This window comes from Sceloporus occidentalis, unplaced genomic scaffold, assembly GCF_023333645.1.
Source record: "Sceloporus occidentalis isolate IW3139 unplaced genomic scaffold, rSceOcc1.0.p SCAF_8, whole genome shotgun sequence".
NCBI lineage: Eukaryota > Metazoa > Chordata > Lepidosauria > Squamata > Phrynosomatidae > Sceloporus > Sceloporus occidentalis.
In genome coordinates this window covers 38,125,163-38,148,722 of record NW_028316988.1, presented here as the reverse complement: position 1 = coordinate 38,148,722, position 23,560 = coordinate 38,125,163, and the positions used below count along the sequence as shown (strand labels likewise).

At 41.5% G+C, this 23,560-nt stretch overlaps 1 protein-coding gene across 5 annotated transcripts in view; it reads right to left on the bottom strand.

The window, feature by feature from the left end:
* Positions 1-5,765: 5,765 nt before the first annotated feature.
* The window catches only part of AFF2 (ALF transcription elongation factor 2), a 400,785-nt gene continuing 382,990 nt past the window's right edge, over positions 5,766-23,560 (bottom strand). For 4 of the 5 annotated variants that reach the window (XM_089536317.1, XM_089536319.1, XM_089536321.1 and 1 more), the window contains 2 exons: positions 20,188-20,402; positions 10,316-16,834 (listed from right to left, as the gene is read on the bottom strand). In XM_089536317.1, the coding sequence (XP_089392443.1) occupies positions 16,713-16,834; positions 20,188-20,402 (337 nt within the window). In that variant the 3' untranslated portion in view covers positions 10,316-16,712. Of the gene's footprint in view, positions 5,843-10,315; positions 16,835-20,187; positions 20,403-23,560 lie in introns of those variants that run through there. The other variant, XM_089536318.1, reaches the window with a different exon arrangement.

Genomic DNA, 23,560 nt, shown 5'->3' with positions numbered 1-23,560 from the left:
TATCTGTGCATTTCATTTTTCTGCCCTAAGTGCAGTACCTTACATTTCTCCGTGTTGAATTTCATTTTGTTAGCTTTGGACCAGCTTTCTAGTCTATTCAGGTCATTTTGAATTTTGATCCTGTCCTCTGGAGTATTAGCTACTCCTCCAAATTTGGTGTCATCTGCAAATTTGATGAGTATGCCCCCAATTCTGTCATCCAAGTCATTGATAAAGATGATGAATAACACTGGCCCCAGGACAGAGCCCTGTGGGACCCCACTGGTCACTTCTCTCCAGGATGAAAAGGAGCCATTATTGAGCACCCTTTGGGTTTGGCCTGTCAACCAATTACAAATACATGTAATAGTTCCCTTGTCTAGTCAACATTTTGTATTTCAGGCCTTACTGAAATCAAGATATACTATAACCACAGCATTCCCTTCATCTACCAAGGTAGTAATTTTATCAAAGAAAGAGATCAGGTTTGTCTGGCATGACTTGTTTCTCTGAAACCCATGTTGACTTTTTGTGATTATGGCATTGCCTTCTAGATGTTCACAGACTCTCTGTTTAATGATCTGCTCCAGAATCTTTCCTAGAACTGATGTCAGACTAACTGGACGATAATTGTTGGGATCCTCTTTTTTCCCCTTTTTGAAGATGGGGACAACGTTTGCCCTCCTCCAGTCTGCTGGGACTTCTCCTGTTCTCCAGGAGTTCTCAAAGATTATTGCCCATGGCTCCGATATTACATTTGCCAGTTATTTTAATACCCTTGGATGGAGTTCATCTGGTCCTGGAGACTTAAATTCATTTATACTGACAAGGTATTCCTCTACTATCTCTTTACTTATTCTGTGCTGAAATTCCCCTATTTTGTCTTCTGCTCCATTATCCTCAGGTTGAGCACCCTTTTCCTTTTCTGAGAAGACTGAGGCAAAGAAGGTGTTGAGTAATTCTGCCTTTTCTCTATCTCCTGTTAGCATTTTGCCATCTTCTCCATGCAGTGGCCCAACCGTTTCCTTCTTCTTCCTTTCGCTGCGGAAATATCCAAAAAAGCCCTTTTTGTTGTTCTTAACCTCTCTAGCAAGCCTGAATTCATTCTGCACTTTAGCTTTTCTGACTTTACCCCTACATGTGTTTGCTATTTGTTCGAATTCCTCTTTGGTGATTTCCCCATTTTTCCATTTCTTATACATATTCCGTTTAAAACTTAGCTCAGTTGAAAGTTCCTTAGTCATCCATCCTGGTTTCTTGAGACACCTCCCTTTTTTTTCCTCACTGGAACTGTTTGAAATTGTGCCTTCAGTATCTCCCTTTTGAGAAACTCCCATCCGTCCTGAACTCCCTTCTCTTTTAGTATTTCTGACCATGGGAACATCCTCAATACTTCTCTAAGTTTACTGAAATCTGCTCTCCTAAAGTCTAGGATGCGTGTCTGACTATGCCTGGCTTCTCCTTTCCACTGTATAACAAACTCCAGGAGAACATGGTCACTTCCACCTAATGATCCCACCACTTGCAGCCCATTAACCAAGCCATCCTTGTTGGTTAGGATGAGATCTAAAATAGCTGACCCCCTTGTTGCCTCTTCCACCTTTTGGACAATGAAATTGTCTTCGAGGAAAGTGAGGAAATTGCTAGACCTGGAGAATTTGGCTGAGTTGATCCAAATATCCAAATATCAGGATAGTTGAAGTCGCCCATCACTACTACATCTCTCCTTTCTGAGTGTGTGGTCATCTGTTCTAGAAAGGCGTCATCTAATTCCTCCGTCTGACTCGGGGGTCTGTAGTAGACTCCCACCACAACATCCTTGTTGTTTTCCTCCCCTTTAATTTTTATCCAGACACTATCCACCTGGCTGCCAGTACTGATGTCCCTGATCTCTTCACTGGTGTAAATGTCCCTGATGTATAAGGCCGTTCCTCCTCCTACCTGTTTGGCCTATTTCTCTTTAAAAGGTTATACCCCTCTATTTCCACATTCCAATTATGAGACTCATCCCACTAGGTTTTAGTGATGCCTGTTATATCTTATTTGCTTTGTTGTTCTAGGAGTTCGAGTTCATGTTGCTTATTTCCCATGCTCTGTGCATTAGTGTAGAGACATTGCAGACCATGGGTCCCCTTTACTTGCTGCCTGTGCAAGTTTTTTTGCCTCCCACTGTTGGGTCCTTGCACTAGTTGTCTTGTTTCCTGTATATCAGTTTGACTGTTTTCTCCATCCCTTTTGCCTTCCTTAATATTGTCTCCCTCCCCCACGAAACTCAGTTTAAAGCCCTTCTGATCAAATTCTTGAGACTGTTGGCAAAAACGTTTCGTCCAACTGGCGTGAGATTCAACCTGTCCATTGCAAGAAGTCCCTCTTCATGGAACTGCAGCCCATGATGGAAGAATCCAAATCGTTCTCAGTGGCACCATCTGCGGAGCCAGTTGTTCACATCTGCTATTTTCCTCTCCCTTCCTGGACCGTGCCCTTCAACTGGCAGAAGAGATGAGATGACAACTTGTGCATCCATTTCTTTCAGCTTACTACCAAGCGCCTCATAATCCCTTTTGATGTTCTGAAGGCTGTGTCTTGTGGTATCATTGGTTCCCACATGGACCAAAAAGAAGGGATATTGGTCAGTAGGCTTGACCAGTCTTGTCAGCCTCTCTGTCATATCGTGGATCTTTGCCCTGGGGAGACAACACACCTCCCGAGACATCCTGTCAGGCTTACATATCACTGCTTCTGTACCCCTCAGCAAGGAGTCCTCCACTACGACCACATGCCTCCTCCGAGGCTTAGCAGCGACTGTTCCCTTGGATGGGACTCTCAGGCTCCCCCGCTCTGTCCCTGAAGTCTGTCCATGCTGCTCTTCTTCATCCTCCTTGATAAGGGAAAAGAGCTTTGAATCGATTCTCTAGCTGCAAGCTCCCAGAACAATCCCTTCTTGGCCTACTTCTCTGTGTGACATTCCTCCAGCTGTCTGCCTCCTGTGTATGTGAAGTGACCTCCTCTGCCCCAGCAACTTCCTCTGTGTGGTACTAGTCCAAGATTGTTAGTTCTGTTCTGTCCAGGAAATGCTCTTGCTCCTTAATATACTGAAGTGCAGCTACTCTGGACTCCAGCTGCTGTACTTTCTTCTCCAAGAGTGCTACCAACTTGCACTTGGTGCATGTGAAGTTCTCCACATTTGTAGGCAAGAAGGCAGACATCCCACAAGTGTTGCAGGTGACTGCAGTGGTTCCGTCAGTGTCCATATTGAAAAGTCTTAAGAAATTACTGGAACAGGACTGTGGGCTTCCTCCTAAAAAAAAATCCTCCGGAAAACACTGACATTTAAGCCGCTGATGTTTTGCCAATTTCTGTCAGTGAGCGCAATCAACTCCGCCTCTGCTGTAGTTCTCCTTGGATGAAAAAGGAGTGATATAGAGCTAGTCTGCTAACTCCACCCCTTAGTGACTCACAGATGTGACTCACTGAAGCTCCACCCCCTCAGCGACAAGCACACTCTTCCTAGAGTTTAAAAAAAAATTCAAACAGTCACCACTCAAAATGGCCGCCCAGCTACTTCTCTCCTCCTCCTCTCTGTAGCAGGAACTGCTCTAGAAAGGCCTTTCTTCTTTCTTTTCCTTCTCCCCCTGCTCTCTGCATGTAATGTTCAAGAGATTGTTACTGTTGCATTTATGACGTGCCTGTTCAAATCTGCTCAGCTTTCTGAGGCTGTAATCTCAAACACGCATTTATTGGGGTATGTGCACCGTGGAACACAGGGAGACCTTCTTCCAAATAAATGTGGGTAGGATTTCATTTTGGTATTGATTAACAAATAAATGATCCCCTTTTATTTGGGGAAAACAAAACTCATTTAATGATTGACACTGACTCTTTTAGGGAAGCAAACCTTTAACTATTTCACCCTTGTATGCAAGGATAAATCATTGCACTCATTTTCTCTCTGATTTGAGAAAAAAAGAATATTCATCCATGGTATTCTCTCTGTGTTTGAATGTCCACAAGTGTTATTATCATTGGTGTCCAGATGTCCTTTTGTTTTAGGGATATTCATATGGGATTAGATATTCTTCAGTCTAGGGCTGGCACAGACTGAGGTGGTTTGAGTGTTGGTCTCCAGAGTCCAGAGTTCAAATCCCATCACTGCCACATAAACTCACTGGATGACCTTGGGCAAGTCATGCTCTCTCAGCCTCAGAGGATGGCAGTGGCAACTCCCCTCTGAAGAAACTTGCCAAGAAATGATTGACCCAAAAAATCTGAGTTGACATATTCAAGGGTCAACGTAAGTACTGGACTTAGCTCTCATAAAAATAGAAACCATCTCATGGTGAAACACAAGAATATAATCTGTCCTGGAAGCACTAACCTTCCTCTATTCCCTCATCCATCCCTCCTTCAGTGTGAACACAAACAGTTATATCTCCTGCAATTTTGTAAGGTCTTTGATTCCCCCCCCCCTTGCTTCATTCTTTAGATCCTTTGTTCGATAACCCTAAATCTTACTCTAGAATTATCCATAGGTCATATCAAAATCCATCATTTTGGCCCTCAAACCTGTCATCAGCTTATATGTGAGATTGACTTATAGTCGAGTATATATGGTAAGCAAAGAAGAGGAAGATAGGGATTCTTGGGGGTGTCTCATCCACTGGGTCACCATGAGTTGAGGTTGACTTGAGGGCAGATAACAACAAAAAATGAATAAAGTCAATAGCAATATAATGACCCATCCAAATGTGCTGCTCAAGGTGGCTGCCTCACTATGTTTAATGGTAGGACTGGCCCTGAAGTTGGGAGTATTTTTACTGGGCAATTGTCTCATTTTATCGCACTGGGAACAGAACACCATGGCCTGAATCCCACACCCTCCAACAACCCACACATAAAAACCAGGACATATGTGACCAAGCAACATCAGCATGTGCTCAGAATGACAAAACTAATTAATGATGCAGAGCACACAAGCTAGGAGAATTTGCAGTCATTTGCTTCCACCTGAGCTTATTTGAAAGAGTAAGGTTATCTTCCTTCCTCAACATTCCTCCCGAATTCAATGAGGGCAAGCCATTTTTGCAAATGAGTTTGCAGCTATTGTCGTATGCCCAGGACAAAGGAGGAAGAGAGAGAAACTTGAACATTTTAAAACAGAACCCAAGGAGTAGACCCGCAACACAGTTCAAAGTTGTGGAATGAATTTTTTTATTTGGCTTTATCATTGTGATATGTTTTGTATATAGTTATTTACTTATAAGAGTTTAAAAAAGTTAAAAAAAATTAAATGCAAAAAAAAAAAAATGTTTGTTAAAAAAAAGTAGCCAAAAAAGGATGACAGAGGATGAAGTGGGACTGTCCTTGCCAAATTGGGACAGTTGGAGGGTATGGCAGAAACTGCTGTGGGCTTGCATTGAGGCCAGTGCCAAGGAGCTGTGTAAAGAACCATGCTTGATATTGTGTTACCAGCACCTGCATGGAGCCTGAATGAGTAAAGTTCAACAGCCAGCCTGCCAACCATTACTGATCTGAGATTGCATCCTTGCCCAGGAATTCACAAAGAGACAAGACCATAGCACACTGATAATCTATACAGGGCAGGCCTCACCTTGAATGAATGCACATGGACCCCCATTCAGTGCCTATTCTCTCTAGTTGAAAGTTATCACATAGCAGAATTGGAGGTGGGGTCTTTTCTGCCAAATGCAACGTCAGAGCCAACAAGACCCAGCAATCGCTGGACAGACAGCCCAGTGGTGCTGGCTCAAGTACCAGAGTATCAGCTTTCCATCTTCAGAGTTGCAGGACTGGAGAATCAGTGATACAGCGCACAATCCCATATATATGCTGGTGCAAAGCAGATCTGGATGGATTTAAAAGACAAGAATGATCATTAAAATGGGATCTGGGTTCTTCCTTGCTGTTGGGTGTTAAAAAAGAGCAGGTGCAACTGGCAAAGGCCTCCCCTTTGGATGCCTTCACAACAGGCACTCAGCTCATCTGGAGGCCTGGAAGCCTGCTTTCCATCCTTAAATTCGACTGATTTGCATCCCTGGTGAAACCCATCCAGCTTTTCTAACATTTGTTGGCAAGGAACTTCCCTTTGCAGATAATTCCCTGTCAGCCCATCGAGAACACATGGGGTGATTACTGTAAAATTAATGGGTTGAAGCTCACTAAGAGCCTTTTTTTTTTTGGCTGAGTTCTTGCTTGACAGGCAGAGAGGGCGGCCGTGCCAATGCAAGCGGGGACAAAGCCTTGTCTCCATTGCAGATGCTGAGGGAGGGTCAAATCCGTGTGGACAGCAATGGCATAAGATCCGGCTATGCTACAATTAGAGTAATGGCTAGGTGTTGGAACTGGGGGGAAATGCAATGTTTCATTTTGCTCTGCAAATAAAACCCTCCCTGAGATTTATCTTCCCTATCTATGCACACATAGCCAGCATTGTATAGTGGTTTGAGTGCTGAACTAGGACCAGGGAGACCAGGGTGCAAGTTCATGCTCTGCCACTGAAACCCACTGGGTGATTTTTGGGCAAGGCATATTTTCTCATCTTCAGAGGAAGAAAGCAACTGCAAAATCCTCTGAATACAATGCCAAGAAAACACTATGATAAAGTTGCCTATTTCAGAGTTGATTGAAGGCACATAACGAAAACAAAAAAGATAGAGAAAAAGAAATACATGGGCCTTTGGTGTCGGCTGTAGTTTGGTTCCAGGGCCCTCTATGGATACCAAAATCTGTGGATGCTCAAGTCCTATTAAATAGAACGGTGAAGTGAAATGGTGTCCCTTATATAAAAGGGTAAAATCAAGGTTTTTGGAATTTAAATATTTTTAAAATATTTCCAAGCCACGGATGCTTGAATCCATGGATATAGAGGGCAGGCTGTATATACAGAAACAGACAGATACAGATATGGCAGCTGACATGGTATAGTGCCTTTAGGATCATGAGGCGATGAAGAGTTAGAGCAGCCTTGGCAAGGGAGAAGCAGCGACAAAAAGGAACTTTCACATTTGGGACTAAGAAGCCTCTCACCTGTCAACCTTTGCCTTTGCTCTGCATTGCTTCAAGGCTGCATCTACACCGTGGAATTCTGGGATCTGTAGTTTAGTGGGGCACCAAAGACCTCTGCTAGGGAAGGCTAAATATCTCACAAAACTGCAAGTCCCGGAATTCCATAGCATTGTGTTATGGCCGTTAAAGTGGGCTCAAATGGCTTTATCCCTGCAATGCTGATACACCCCAAGTGTAGGACACACTGAGAACCACGAAACAAATCACATTTTCATAAAAATTTTATTTCCCTTTTTTTTTAAATAATTCAATGCGCTGGCAGTATAATTAATCCCTCTATGAGAGACACAAATGTACCAGTTCGACCAATATTATTTTATACAGAGACAATTGTGTTTAAAAACAACGAACAACATTGAAAATGTTTGTACAGGAAGTATTACTTTTTTAAAAAAAATAAGAGAAAAGAAAATGTAAACATAACTGCGTAATTGTGCAAACACATTAGAAATACAAAGAAAACAAGCAGGATACATATTGTTTTTTTTCTTTACATAAAAAGAAATAAAAAGAAAATTCAGAACTATACAACATTTCAGTAATTGCTGGACATGTTAACAGTTACTGTACCTTGATCTGTACAAAAAACGTCTTAACTTATGCTCAAAACTTTACAGGAATAACATGCTTGTTCCAAACAAAGACACTTTGTGGAATTCCAGAAATGATGGAACTGACAGTTTCCCCACACACAAAAAGGGCCATTTTGGGTGGAATGCAAGTGAAACAAGGAAAAGGGGCCGAAGGGGTTCTCCTCAGGGTCAAATATTGTCCAATTGCAGTGGTTAGGGAATTAAATGCGAAAGTTAATATGACTTTGGTTGGTTGTTGGACCAGGAGGTCATTGTGTCTACTTTCTTTCCAGTAACCAGAATGTGGACTATACAATTGATCCAGATGGTTGGGGTTCTACATCTAAACACAAAACAGAAAAGCAAAAACCAAAACCAAACTCGCATCCAAAATTTGAGCCTACTTTTGGCAGTCAAGGGAAACAGGTGCAAAAGTCTTGCACTGAGCCAGACAAATTCCGAACACCTCTAGAGAAACAAAACAGAACTGCTCAAAAGAGGAAATATCCATCACTTTGGCCTTAATTGCTTTTCCTTTGTCTGTATATTTCAAACTAGCAGAGTTGACGCAGCACCTACTGGTCTGAATCCTGGCATCCATGTGTTTATGAAGCCTTTGCTTGGGGATGCCATGGGGACAACAGGTAAGGCAGGCCTGTTTAGAGTTGCCTTATTCAATCTATTATTATATGGTGAATCAACACATGGGTAACCATCATTTTAACCAATGGGGGTTACCTGTGTGTCGATTCACCATATAATAATATAAATTTAAATGGGACTTGTGCTCTACTTATGACAAACAAGGAAATTCAGGTCTAGAGGTATTTTGTAAGACTAGTAGAGATGTATGCTCTGACGCACACCTTTATCTGAACCTAAATGAATGGATGAACAGGGTGACATGAACAAGACCGGACTATACTAAGTCAACATCAGCTCTTGACATCAATAGTTCATTGCACGGTGAAGCTGATTCTGGACTATACGACTCTGGAATTTGGGTAGGAACTCAAAGCACTGTGTTCCACCATATTTTGCTGCCAGAGACAAAGAACAACTGTTGCCCTCAATTGCATGTACAAAACCAACCCAACTGGCATTAGAATCTCACTTTATATTGATCAGGTTAGCCTTTTCTATCACATCTATAGAGGGAGAAGGAGGTAGTGGTGTCCTTCAGCTCTCTGCCTAATGCCAGACCAGCCAAGGATAAAACCTTCCTTCAGGTAGCAAAAGCAATGTCAGGAAGGTTTCTAACTTAGTTTTCCCTCACCACACCACAACACAAGGAAATATTTAACCCTACCATCACATTCATCTTCTACCACACCTGAAGTGCCACAGCACAGCAACTATATCAACATTTGATGGAGAAATTGTGTTAGAACCTCTAGCCATACTGGAAGAAGAAATACGGAAGAACAGACTCCATGCCTTTGATTATTCCAAAGGTTTTTTTTTTTTTTAAACACACACTTGGGCTTTGAAAATACAACCTTCAGCTTGACCATCTTTCCTTACAAGAGCTATGTTTTTTTCCTCCCTCTCTTTTGCAGATGGACAGCTTTTTATGACAGATTGGAATTAATTTTTGCCACTTTCCAGTCCAATGCAACTGCATTACCAGAGCTGGCGGATGGCTAAAAACAAGGTGATAAAAGGGCACGGATTCTTTTAGCCATTCCAGCCCAACTAAGCAAAAGCTGAGTGCACAGACAAGGATTTCGCTGTGGTTCTCATTTGCAGTGATCACAGGGAACTCTCTGATGCATTAACAGGGGGCTTGAGCCATTTCACCCAGAACAAGTCCACAGGTCAAGAAGTCAATGGGTTTAAATCAAAGAGAAATGAATGGCAACAGTTAATTTTAGGGAAGACGTGACTTCTGAAAAGATAGTTTCTGAAAATCTTTTTTTTTTAAATGGCTATTTGATTTGTTCTGTGACATTCGGAGCCCCAACCAAGAAGCTGAGCCTGGAAATTAAAATTGGGGTTTGTTGTGTTACCATTCCACTTGGCAGTGTGCTTCAACCCCAGAGAGATTATATAGCACTTCAAGTCGTACTGAGTGAATTCAACTTCTGGAATGATGAAAATGAAATCTGAGGTTGCTTACTTAGACGTAAGTCTCCACTTAAATGCCATTTACTTCTCAAGTAAATGTAGTAAGATCAGGGTTGTTTGCACCAATGAGAGAGGATCAAATCCCTGTCCTTAACTTCCAGTTAGTCTATACCAGAGGTGCAAAATGTGCAGCAAATAGGTTGCATTGCACCCTGATTATTTTTCAGCCTATCACACCAATTTTAATTGTGTGGTGGGAAGGAAGTTTTGATAAGGTTCTTCAAGGGCCCTGGACCCACAAAACTAGGTTCCAGGGGCTGTATTCAGCCCACAGGCCTCCCTATGCCCACATCTGATGTATGCTATGCTATTCAACTGCTAAGCAGAATATTGGCCACAATATTACATTACAATGTAATTTGTCATGGTTTTTTTTTACCCCCAGCAACAATTATTTCCTTATTAGACATCCCAAATTTTAATGAAATGGACTAGAAAGATAAACATTTTGCACATGGATAAACCTTTGGGGGTTTCATCTCCACTGAGATAAGATGGGCAAGAAAAACTCTGTCCTTCTGGGCTGTTTTTCTCCCCGAGGGATATATCGGCAAAGAACCAGAGTAAGGGCTGCATACTGTGACTGATTTACACTTTGACAATTGACAGAAAGTGCCATTCACTCAGAGGAAAAGACGTGGGGGTGAAATCCACTTGGTTTAACGGGACAATAATTCAAAGTCGTAACCTTAGTCAATATTCCCAATGAGATTTGCGGAAAGGTGAATGGAAACTTTCACTGGAGTAAGGCTGGCTTTCAAGGTTGCTAACATTCTCTTTTACTAATGGTCCCTGCCCTTGGACTTTTGAACAGCATCCTACCCTATAGACATTTAATAAATAATGCCTTTTTCCACCTGCGCATGAAGATAACAGCCTAGTTTGGATATAGCACTGGACTGTGAGTTAGCATAGTGCTTGATTGGAACAGTTACTTTTGTGAACTACAACTCTCCAGAGTCCTTTTGTCACCATGGCTAGTGACCCCACTGGCTGTGAAATGCTGGGAGTTATAGTTCAAAAATGACCAATCAATCAATATCCCTCATTTTGTCTTTATTGCTTTTCCTGTATCTGCTTATTTCAAACTAGCAGGGTTTACATTTTATTTTCCACTATGTTCTGCTTTTGTCCTTTTATGACTGTTCTAGGATTGTAATAAAGTTGATCGCTAGTTCAAAAACTTTCCCAAATTCTTCTTTAGCATCACACAAAAAACTCTTGGTCCCACGAGCTCCCTAGCCGTTCTTTCCTTCCACTGTTGTGGTTGTAAAGGACCTCAGAAGTTTCCAGTGCTGTTTTCAATTAAACACAGTTTAACTTCTGTGCCCTAAACTGTGGTTATTTTTAACATCCGTTTAGAGCTGTGGATAAAAATATTGTCTGGAAGTAAAGTACAACCTTTGTTTCACATCTATTCCCGAAAAAGCACTGATCTCACATACAACCTACATATATTCTGTGTAATATGTGAGTACTCTGTGCTATGTATAGTCTTCTTTATCTCCTTTGTAAGAAACAGATTTGTGAAAACTGGCTGAGTTTGGATTTACTACACATTGCAAGGAAGAAAACCAACACCCCATCTCACTGTGTGGTTACAGATAACCCTTTGAAAAATGTCTTCTCTTATGATTGTATTTCAAGTTGTAAATATCCTTTGTCAAGCACATGGTGTTGTAGGGTTCCTACTTGCATTAAACTAACAAGGACGAACAATGTTCTTAATTGGACCCAGTAAGCCAATCAAAGTCAACTGGCCAAGGTCTAATAAAAAGGCTGGAGCACTCTGGTTTCTTTGAACCTTTCAAATCACGTTAGAGATAACAAGAGCAACAACAATGACAAAGACTGTCTGGTCAGAAAATAATGATCTCTTTTGTAGATACAAATTGTTCTTGCAACCACCTGAATCTCCAACACCATGTCAAGGCAACTGAATTCCAAAGGGAACAGACAAAGATATGCTGGCTAGTTAGTGGGACAACCTGGTCCTGATCCAGAGATCCACAGCAGAATCCAGATAATCAACAGGAAAAAGATATTGCCTGGCACCCTATACTGTAGCTACAGATTCGCAATGTAGAGTTAGGAACCTGTAATTACTCTGTGTTTGGTAGTACTATGTATTCATAATCATAGATGCCATGAGCATAAATGTCCCTCCAAACCTACCTTAAGAGCCAGCAGCCATATTGAGCAACAGAGGTCTGTTCAGCTAGAAATCAGGGCACTGTAGGATGAAGTTTCCAGCCTCATCCTACCAATGAATAAGGCTATGACAATCAGAAGCAGGACTTCTGTCTCCTTTCCTTGTCACAGCCTTGCTCATTGGTGAGAGGGGATTTGGAAAAGCCATCTTCCTGTACTATGATCTTAACCTAAACAGACTTCTGTTACTCAATGAGGCTGCTGGCTATTATTTAATGTGAGCCTGGAAGGGTGGGGTTGGCCCTGGAGACTTTACTTAGTTACTATTACATAACTAAGTAGGCAATTCAGAGGCATAGCTATGTTAGTCTGGAATATGAGTATGCAAAGAGATATTGTAGCACCTTTGAGACTAAGGGTGTATCCACACTGCAGAAATAAAGTGGTTTGACACCATACTGAGTGCCATGACTCTATCCTACAGAATCCTGGGATCTGTAGTTTGGTGAGGCACCAGAGCTCTTTGACAGACCAGACTGAATACCTCACCAAACTGCAAATCCCAGGATTCCACAAGATGGAGCCATAACAGTTAAAGTGGGGTCAAACTGCTTTATTTTTCCAGTGCAGAAGAGCTGGAGTTGAGCGAAAAATGTTGTAGCATATGCTTTCATCTACTTCCTCAGGTAGTCCAAGTCTAGAAAAGCTTATGCTACAACATTTTCCACTCAGTCTCAAAGGTGCTACAACATTCCTTTGCGTAGTAAGAAGCCAATGCAGGACCACTGGCAAGGGGTTTCCTATCAGTTCATCCTCCTAAATGGGAAAAAGGTGATAGGAGAAGGGAGGTGAAAAGAGATATCTTTGAATGAGGACCAGAAGCACACAGCTCCTCTATCCATCCACTATAACCTGAGCAGACAGCTGAAGGGAATCCTATCCCATGGGAATCCCTCTGAAAGTCTACCTCTGTGAACAAAAAGCCAATAACTGGGTTGGGATGCTGGTGTTGGGCAACAATTTTCAGAGAAGACCTGTCTAATGTTACACAATACTATTCTCATTTTTGGCTACAGGTCTACAACGCTGTGGAACAAAATGCTCTTGGATATGGATTTTTCTTTAAAAAACAAACACCTATTACCAACAGACATCAATATAGCTCTCTTTTTAAAAAAATGTAAGAAGACATTTACCTTTAAAACAGGATCTGGGATCAATTATTTAAAAACATCCTTATCACACAAATGCAAGGGTTGCTTTCAAATCCTAGCAGTGTGATCCTTTGATATGCCAGTTACCAAGCATTAGAGGATATAAGATTATATAAGAGAATGTAGCTACAATTAACTCTCCTCTTAGTTATCTAATACAAGTGGAAGATTATTCCAGAGAAATGGGATGCAGAATGGTATTTACATTGCCATGGGACCAGTGTTTTTCCTGTGTCCCACCCCCCTGTGAAATTTACAGAGAAACTGTTATATTGCAAGTATACTGCAGTGGAATGCTATAGAGTTTATCCATTGTTCATTAGTATAACAACTCTATTTTTATTTGAGGGCCAGTGCTATTTGTAATAAATAAATAAATATGGATGTGCAGCCTATAGTTTGGGAATTAAAACAAATAAGGTGAAGATGAAGTACTTGTTGCTTGTGCCGAACAAGAAAATCTAACATATTGTATATATTCCTCTCTGAGTTCAATGGGACATACTCCCAGGCAAGTGTTTATAGCAGGGATCTATATTTCTTTTTCCAAGGCACTAGATATTACTGCCCATGAAACCTGGGGGACTTTCCCAGAATGTTAGGGAAGCATTTCCTCCTAGTTAAGTATAAGTTGAGTCTCTCTTATCCAAAATGCTTGGGACTAGAAGTGTCTCAGATTTTCGATTTTTTTTTGGATTTTGAAATACCTGTACATTTGCTCCTCCATATCCACAGTTTCTTCATCCCAGAGATTCAACCAACTATGGCTTGAAAATTAAAAATTGTATCAGTTCCCAAAAGCAACCCTTGATTTGGCCATTTTATATAAGGGACACCATTTCAGTATGCCACTGTATTTAATGCGACTTGAGCATCCATGGATTTTGGTATCCATTGGGGATTGGGGGGGGGGGTCCTGGAACCATACCCCAGCAGATACCAAGGGCCCACTGTATTTGCATATACATACGTAATGAGATATCTTGGGGACTGGACCCAAGTCTACCCACAAAATTAGTTTATGATGCATAAACACATAGCCTGAAGGTAATTTTAGTTAATATTTTAAAAATATTTTGGTGCATGGCACAAAGTTTGTGTAACTTGAACCATCAAAAAGCAAACGTGTCACTATCTTAGCCACCCATTAAAGAGGCTTTGGGCTTCATAACATTTTGGATTTTGGAATTCCAGATATGGGAGACTCAACCTGTAGCAACCTAGCTGGATCCTCCTTCCCGTATCCATCTGTGTTGTGAGGCCTCACAAGATAATAAGTCACCAGGCAGGTCAATTCAGACAAATTAACTTTGTCTTTTGTTTGGGATGGATCACTTTCTTATCACTGAGTAAATGTTTAAAATGGCAAAATCAAGGCCTTTTTTTTTTTTTTTTGAATTTATATATTTTAAAAATATTGTCAAGCCGTGGATGGCTGAATCCATGGATATGGAGTGCCAACTGTATTGTAATGAGTAATCCCAATAGAATTGATTCATGATACTATAATGCTTGGTGGAACAAATTACTTTTAGAAAGTAACTTCACAAAGTTCTAGCAGTCAGGAGACATGTCACCAACTATCTGTAAGGTACCATGAAGTCATGGAGGTGGCTGGGGTGGGTAGGTTTGGCCATTTTTGTATTTTTTCAGTCCACTTAAAATATCATCAATAATATTCATAGCAAAGTACATACAAAGTAAAATATTTGAAAGCAACGAGTTACTTTGGAAAAGTAACAACCGCTGACTTTTTTAAAACAACAACAACAACAATGTTCCATGCTACAGTATTGCCTTTGAATCGCTGGTATGGGGATTTGCATGTTGGAAGGAACAACTATATCTGGTTTCGGTGTCCTAAAGCACTCCTTTATAAGATTCTGTAGTTGGTAGGAGTATTCAGTACACCGCAACCTACAAAACAGGAAGTGTTTTAAGGGAAAACAATGTATTGAGGCTATGTCCACACTTATGGGAAAACGCAGCTTAGCGGCAGGGCTTCTGGGTCTGTGCGGTGGATGAGCTGTCCACACAACCAGCACCCACAATGGACTGATACTGGTAGCACCATCTGCACACTCCCCTTCCCATCTTGGCCTCAGTCCTCTGAAAATGCAGTATATGCCAGAGGAACCATGTGAACTTGAAAGCGACAATACTGTGGCAAGAACTGGAATTGCCAGGAGGGGAGAGGTCAGCAAACTGCCTAACGGAGGGTGCTCCCTGATCTCTCTGCCCATCTATGCTCCTTTCCATGTCCCCACATCAGCATGCAATCCAAATGCTCAAGGGGTTCTCCGGAGTAAACAAGGACTCTTTTTATTCTGGAGAATCACTCTGGAGCATGGATTGGAACCATGTTTTGGCCCCGTATGTCATCTAAACAGGCCAGGGTGGGAACATTTCTTTTTCTTCCATGTGGACACAGCCCTACAAACACAATAAGTCAGCTGAATAGGCTGGAGTGGGCATGGGGCAGGTTGTTTATTGGAAGTGTATCATTGTAGTGAGGGATATTATGAGCTGGGCAATGCTGATGCACTCACAACAGGCCTGCAGACTAGCCTTAGAGACCAGCATGAGAGAAAAGCAATGATATACCGTAATTGGTTCATGCTTGTCTCAAAAGGCCAGCATGTACTATGTTGAGTTTACATTGCTATTAACATATGCACCCATGTTGAACTTTGTCATCTATGTAGACTGGTAGAAAGTTTGGTCAGAAATGCTCCACACATTTACAGTGGAAATCTGTTCCCTCAATGGCATCTGGCAGAATCTTAAAGGATAGTCAGGCAGATGTACTTCCATTCAAAATATGACTGCACTGACTAAAAGAGAATTGGAAAGGGCTTTGGAATGGCATTGTGCTGTTGCATTAAACATTTATACCCACTAAAAACAAACAAGAAAATGGCAGAACACCACTGTTTAAGGATCTAGATAAAAATCTCCCAAAGCGTTTTGTGATCTCATGCTACAGGGGTGTGTGGGTATTTTTGGGGATGTTTACAACTGCATAAGATGTTTGATGTTTTACTTTTTAAGAGACCACATTTCTGAAATTGTAGCAATGACCTCTGGTCATGTCATAGAACCAATGTTAAGCTGGGAACAGCATGATTTGTATGAGAGGGCAATTTTGAGTTGGAAGAATTGATCTTATGAATAATTGTTCCCAGTGCAAGGGCGGGGGGGGACTTTCATATGTGTCCTCAGATATTTAAGACATTCTCCCATTAACCTAAATCTTCCTCAAAGTGCAACGATGCAGGGAGTCTACTGTTCTATAAAGCATGGTATGGAAGGCAAGAGTGGCAGGATCTGGGAGACACAAGGCAAAGAAGTGAATCCAAACTGATTCAACGGTATGAACACATACTCTGCTCTGGAGCCATCTTTTCCCATGATGGCAAGTTTCACTTTGAAGAGACAGGATACTTTTTGTTTTGTTTGAAACGGGAAAGGGGAAGGCAATAAAAGTAACTCTATGAATACAGTTCCAGAAAAGGGTAGCATTCCATCGCTGATCACCTGTGCTCCAGCGGAGGGACCGGGATAGAGTTGCGATGCACAGCAGTCACTACAACAAATGCGCTTCAATGCGAAGCCAATGGAGTCCTTGCCGAACGTAACGGACAAGATTGGTCATACTGCTGTGTTGTGTTAATGGACCCATTACTAAGTCCAGGTCTATGAAGAACTCTGTAAAATAAGAAACAGGGGTCAATTTCTGACTTTTTCAGTCATATTAGCTTGCTTTAGATTACTAGTTGACTATATTATTCAAATGATGGTTTAAAAGAAAAACACACAACTGTAACCTGCGCCCAGCTTTTCAGAAATTATCGCCATCACCTGCACCATCACCACCACTCAAATCTATTAACATTATCAAAATTGCCAGCCAGCGACAAAATATGGAATATGGACTGAGTGGGCAAACAGAGTGATACAATGTGATCCTATGAATGAAGATTCAAGACAAATTTACTAAGCAGCTATAGATTTGCTGTTTCTGTATCTGACATTAATAATCACTTCTAAAGATGGCTAATGCGAATTGTTTTCCAATAGTACTATTAAATAATTTATTGCTCCTGTTGTTCTGTTGACTGCATTATTAGGCTGGTTGTATAACCAATGTATTAAAATAGTTGTACTGTGCTTAAGAAACCAATTATATATATATATATATATATATATATATATATATATATATATGTCTAATACATTTGTGCATAATAAATGTGATGACAAAGTCACACCCTCTCAGCCTCAGAAGAAGGCAAAGACATCCCTCCCTGTATAAATCTTGCCAAGAAACCCATAGCCTTAGGATCACCATAAATCAGAAATGACTCAGGCTGTATCTACACTGTAGAACTGATGCAGTTTGACACCACATTAACTGCCATGGCTCAATGCTATGGAATTGTGGAATTTATAGTTTTGTCAGATATTTAGCCACCTCTGTCAGCTTGCCGCAGCAAACTACAAATCCCAGGATTCCATAGGATGGTCATGTCAGTTAAAGTGGTGTCAAACTGCATTAATTTTGTAGTGTGGGAACAGAGTTGAAGGTATGCAACAACAACAAGGGAAAAGGAGATTAATTTTAGGGGATATGCATTCCCTAAGCATCTAGTTTCACCCTTACTTGGAGGCTGACCCCCCAAGTAACTCTTGACCTTATCAAATTTAAGATTTAGAATTGTCTTAAAATGAGGTAAGGCTCTTCAAAGGACATTCTGAACCCTCCCATTTGGAAATCCTCTTCTATACTGATAAAACCTTCCGATAAAAACATACTGGCATTTTAAAATAAGGAATACAAGAAAGTAAGCAGTCAGTTCGGTGATTAACTAAAAGCATATCCCAAGCAGAATGGGGGTCCCAGCCATCTATATCTCTTTCAGTGATTTGCAGAACTGGACAAGTTGCACCTGGAAGAAGTAAGGATGAATGCTTATCTGGCCAACAAAAGAAAATATAATGGTTTTTAAAAAAGAAAAAGAAAGAAAAAAGAAAACAGAAAAGAAAAGAGAAAAGAGAAGAAAAGAGGACCCAAAGTGGAATTTCAACAGTTGGTTTTCTCTACACTTATTGTAGCTTTAGCATAATAATAGCTGATTTTATTTTTGATTTTTTCCCCAGCGCTGGTTGAACACCTGAGCTATTTTGACTCTGTTCCAAGCCGAACATTTAACAAATTCACAACCCACAGAACTAATCACAGGATTATCTCTGCATTTAGCCAAATGGCATCCTCTTATTTGTTATATTAAGAATGAAACCCATGTCATGCAACATACTATAAAATATGCCTTTCCCCTGCTCTGCTTAATTGCTCTTTCCCTCTTTTATTACTCCTTTTCTCCTTTATTGTATCAAATAAAACAACAATTAAAATTCAAACTAAAGCCCAGAGCGGGTTTGCCAACCCACGGATATGAGTACCATTAGCTACCAATGTTACACTAACATCTATCCTGGGGCTAAACCATTACAGAGTAAAAAATCCACATATTAGTGCTACTTTCGTTCTTTCTTTTTAATATGCCATTTGTCATCATTAGTGCTTACTTGCTAGCAAGCAATGAGTAAAGGGCTAGCCAAGATCCTGCATGCAGTACATGGAGTATAACCACATTTGTAGTTTTGTGTGTTTTTCCATCCCTCTATGCAACAGCCAAGCCCCATGGGATTGTTACTGATGCTGCCATTGAAATGGCCATAGAAGTGGAGGGAGGGCACTCCAGGGATTTAACTTTGCTCTCAAAGGAAGCGATGAGTAATGTAAGCAATTTTCGTCCGATTGTGAGAAAGTCTTTGGAAACTATGCAATTTTTGAAGATTGTTTGCAGTTTATTCTGCAAAACAAGAAAAAATGTACTTTTTTTAAAGAAGAGAAAACAGCCTTTTCTATTGCTGTTTCCTGCACAGAAAATTTTGTAGCCAGGGACTTACTAAGCACAAAATCATCATGTGGTTTCAGCTCTAACTTCTGTAAAACAAGATTTTAGCTCCACTTTTAATTTACATTATCGTAAGCTGCTTTGGGTCCCATGCTGGTCGAAAAACAGGACGTAAATGGAATGGAATGAAATAAAATAAATACATGTATGTACTGAAAACATTTCTTGCAGTTGCGTTCACACATGCACACATGCCCTTGTGTGAATTTTATGCAGACTAAGGCCCAAAATGTGCATGTCAGTCCAGGTTTTTCCTTGTTGTATCCAGATACTCAAGAAATGTGTTTCCTGACTATTGTCGAATATTGGCTGGAATCCTGTACCAGCTACTCAGACTCAATCTGCACTGCAGAAAATAATGTAGCTTGGCACCACTTTAACTGCAATGGCTCAATGCTATAGAATCCTGAGATTTGTACTTTGGTGAGGTATTCAGTCTCATCTGTCAGAGAGCTCAGGTGTCACAACAAACTACAAATCCCATGATTCCATAGCACTGAGCCACGACAGTGAAAGCAGTATCAAACTGCATTATTTCTGTAATGCAGATGCAGCCTCAATTAAGCTTACTTTACTTAGAAGTATACTTAGGGTCATCATACGTCGGAAATGACTTGAAAGCACACAACAACAACAACAGCAAATGCTTACTTAACTAAATACCTTCTAAGTTAAGTACACTTAAGTAAGTCCCTTCTCTGGTAACAATCCCTCTAAACCTGATTGGAGCCCAGTATCATCCAACTGGGCTCCAATGCAAGCAAAATGCCCCCCCTTTTCCTCATGCAGCTGATCCCTAGTAGGGGTCTCTGTGTGTGTGTGTGTGTGTGTGTGTGTGTGATCGTGGCAATAGTGTGACAATCATGTCTATGTAGATTGTGAATATGAAACAGTTATCTAGATTTATTCACTTGCAGCTGTTTCATATTTACAATTATTACTCACTTCCAACTAAGATACTATTGCCACAATCCTGTACTTAACTAAGTAGCTGATACAGGATTCTGTCCAGGCTTTCTATCCATAAAGGGCAGAGAGTACCGAAAACCAAGTTCTTGTTCTGTGGAGGACTGGAAGTACCTTTATTCTCTTTTGTCAGCTTCTCAGCCATGTCCCAGTGCTCATAGCTTCGCAGGACATTGTTGGTGATGTTGACATGGCTGGCAGCCATGTGGTGGATGCGCTGGGGAATGGTTATGGTCCCTGCTGAGGATGATCCCGCTGTGCCAGTGGCATTCCCAAGAGAGCTGGCAGGTGACAGGCTCATAGACATCGGGGACGGTGTTTCTGTGCTCCTGAGAAAAGGAAAAGAGTTTGAAATTCTGTATTGACGCATAACATCCCAGCTGTTCCTTCAGGCACCAGCACCATTTCCTTGTGCTCTGATCTTGAGATGCACATCCACACAACACAGAGCATTCCCTTGCACTACAACACTATAGCTCTTTAGATTAAAACTCTATGCATCTCCCAAATGAGAAGTCCATGTATTCTTCAGGATGGAGCTATGGCAGTTTGGTTTTTTGTTTAATTTAATTTCTATACCATTGTTTTCCCAGTCACCATGTATGGATGTGAGAGCTAGATTGTGAAGAAAGCTGACAGAAAGAAAATACTCATTTGAGATATGGTGCCAGAGAAGAGTGCTGGGGATATTGTGGATGGCCAAAAAGACAAACAAATGGGTCCTAGGACAGACCAAGCCCAAATTCTCTCTGGAAGCCAGGAGAACTAAACTGAGGCTGTCGTACTTTGGCCACATCAGAAAAAGGCATGAATCACTAGAAAAGACAATGAAAGACAATGGTAGGAAAGGTAGAAGGTAGAAGAAGGAGGGGAAGACTACATACTGGATGGTTGGACCCAATCAAAGGGACCATGGGCCTGAGGTCAGAGGGTCTTGGAGATGTCTCATACACAGGATTGCCTGTATATCAAGGTTGACTCAAAGGCACTTAACAACAATAGCAACCACCTTTCTTCCAAGATGTTATGAAATGGATGTAACTCTTGATAAGAAAGAATTATTTGACCATATCTTCAAGAAGGTTGGATATCGTTGAAAGGGTTGGTAATGAAGGGATACACCTCCTGTTCCAACAACAACACAACCATAGGGTCTTCCTAACACACTTATCACCCAGCTGACCCAGGCAATTTATTTCAAAGCTTGAGGAATATGAATTAAGCAAACAGTCTGTGCAGCTTGTCATCTGACCAGTCACTTGCTCTGAGATCAGAACAAGGTGCTTAGCAATATAATAGAGATGAGCAACTAGTGGTGGTGATGGATGTGATGGGCATCTCAGCTGGTTGCCCATGCAGACAGCCACCCAGGGAGGACCATGACATGGGGAGAAGTTGGGGAAAGCCCGGGGCTGCCCTCAAGTATCCTGGCCCATGCAGACAGGGCTTAAATGTTACATTAGATAAACAGGGAACAGCACTCTGTTTGCTTTCTTGAAACACTCATGTTTTCTGATTAAGGGAAGCCCTTTTGACTAGGGAAGGAAGGATTAAGCCTCCCCTCTTTCTGATGTGATCTTGATCTGGATTGGCACTTGCACTTACTATCGAGTCAACAAAACACAAACAAGGACCTGCACAATATGTATTTAACCCAGCATGCTTGTTCACCCTGAAGCCGCAATCCAGTTCACATTTCTGGGAAGAATAAGCCCAAGTGAATATTGCTAGACTTAACTCCAGGGTAAATATAGACACGATTGCACTACACAAGGATTTGGTAAACAACAGTGCCAGCAGTCCTCTCGAGTAATTATTTCTACACAGTTAGGAATATTTTGTAGGGCTTTAATCAGTTACATTTAGAGCGTTATGCGCTAATCCAAGGGGAATATACATTGCTGTAGTAAAACTATTGAATCTGCTACCACAAGCTGTGATGGCAACAGATGGAGATGACTTTAAAAGGGATTTTGATAAAATTCATGGGGGTTAAGGCTATCAGTTGCTACTTGTCACAATGGCTATATACTCCTTCAAGGGTCAGAGGCAGGGTAACCCAATGCTTGTAGCCACCAGCAGCCAGTGGCTCCTATAGTACTGATATGCTTGCCAGAATGAAAACTAGAGAGGACTGCTTTACCTTTAATATTATTTATTTATTTATTTAGCGACATAAAACAATAAATATAAAAGAGTAAACCTGCCTATGGCGTTCAATCTAAGAAATAATAGGATAATACACTCGTCCCCCGGGTTACGAAATTAATTCGTTCCGGCGCCATTTTCGTAACCCGGGGGACTTTCGTTAGCCGAATCCCCATAGGCGCTAATGGGGAAAAGCCGCGGCTCCGCCGCGGCTCCATTTAAAACAGCGCCGGCTTTTTTTCGCAAGCCGGGGAAACCTTCGTAACCCGGAAATAATTAATTAATTTTTTTTTTTTCGTATCCCGGGATTTTCGTATCGCGGCGCGTTCGTATCCCGGGGTACCAGTGTACATATAAAATACATAGCAATACAGGAAATGGTTCAATAAACAGGCAACAAAAAAGAACATCAAATAGCAAATGATAATCACACAATGCCTGGGAACACTTCTCTGAACAGGATGGTCTTCAACTCCGTTTTGAAGCTGGTTAATGAAGTGATGGCTCTTGCTCGCGGGGGAAGAAGGTTCCAGGAGTGAGGGGCAGTGAGTGAAAAGGGGCGAATCCGAGAAGGGGCAGAGGAAATCCTAGGCTGGGACGGAGGGCCTGAGTGGGAAAGTGAGGAGAAAGAAGGTCTGATAAATAAGGGGGGGGCAGCCCATGGAGGGCTTTAAACGTAGACAGCAGGAGCTTGTACTGAATGTGAAAAGGGAGGGGGAGCCAGTGAAGGGATGCCAACACAGGAGAGATGTGGTCAGAGCGGTGGGCGGATGTAATAATGCGTGCAGCTGAATGCTGGACAGAAATTAAAGGATGGAGGTGAGAAAGAGGAAGCCCAGCCAGGAGGATGTTACAGAAATCAAGTCGTGAGATCACTAGGGCATGGACCAGAATCTTGGCAGTAGAGGCGGGGAGATATGGTCGGATTTTGGCAATATTGTATAAAAAGAATCTACAAGCCTTGGCTGTGGTCTGGATCTGAGGGATACATGACAGAGAAGAATCAAAGATAAAACCAAGACTGCGGGCTTGCTGGACTGGTTGAATAGAAATGTTGTCCACAGAGACAGAAAAGGAGAGTTGAAGGGTGGACTTAGGAGGAAAGACAAGAAGCTCCGTCTTGGACATGTTGAGCTTCAAATGCCGATGGCGCATCCACTGTGAGACAGCAGTGAGAGAAAACGAAATTTGCTGTTCCACCCTTGGAGAAAGGTCAGGGGTGGAAAGATACAACTGGGTGTCATCGGCATACAGATGGTAGGAAAAACCAAAAGAGCTAATGAGTTTACCTAAGGACAGTGTGTAGAGAGAAAACAGAAGGGGACCCAGAACAGAGCCC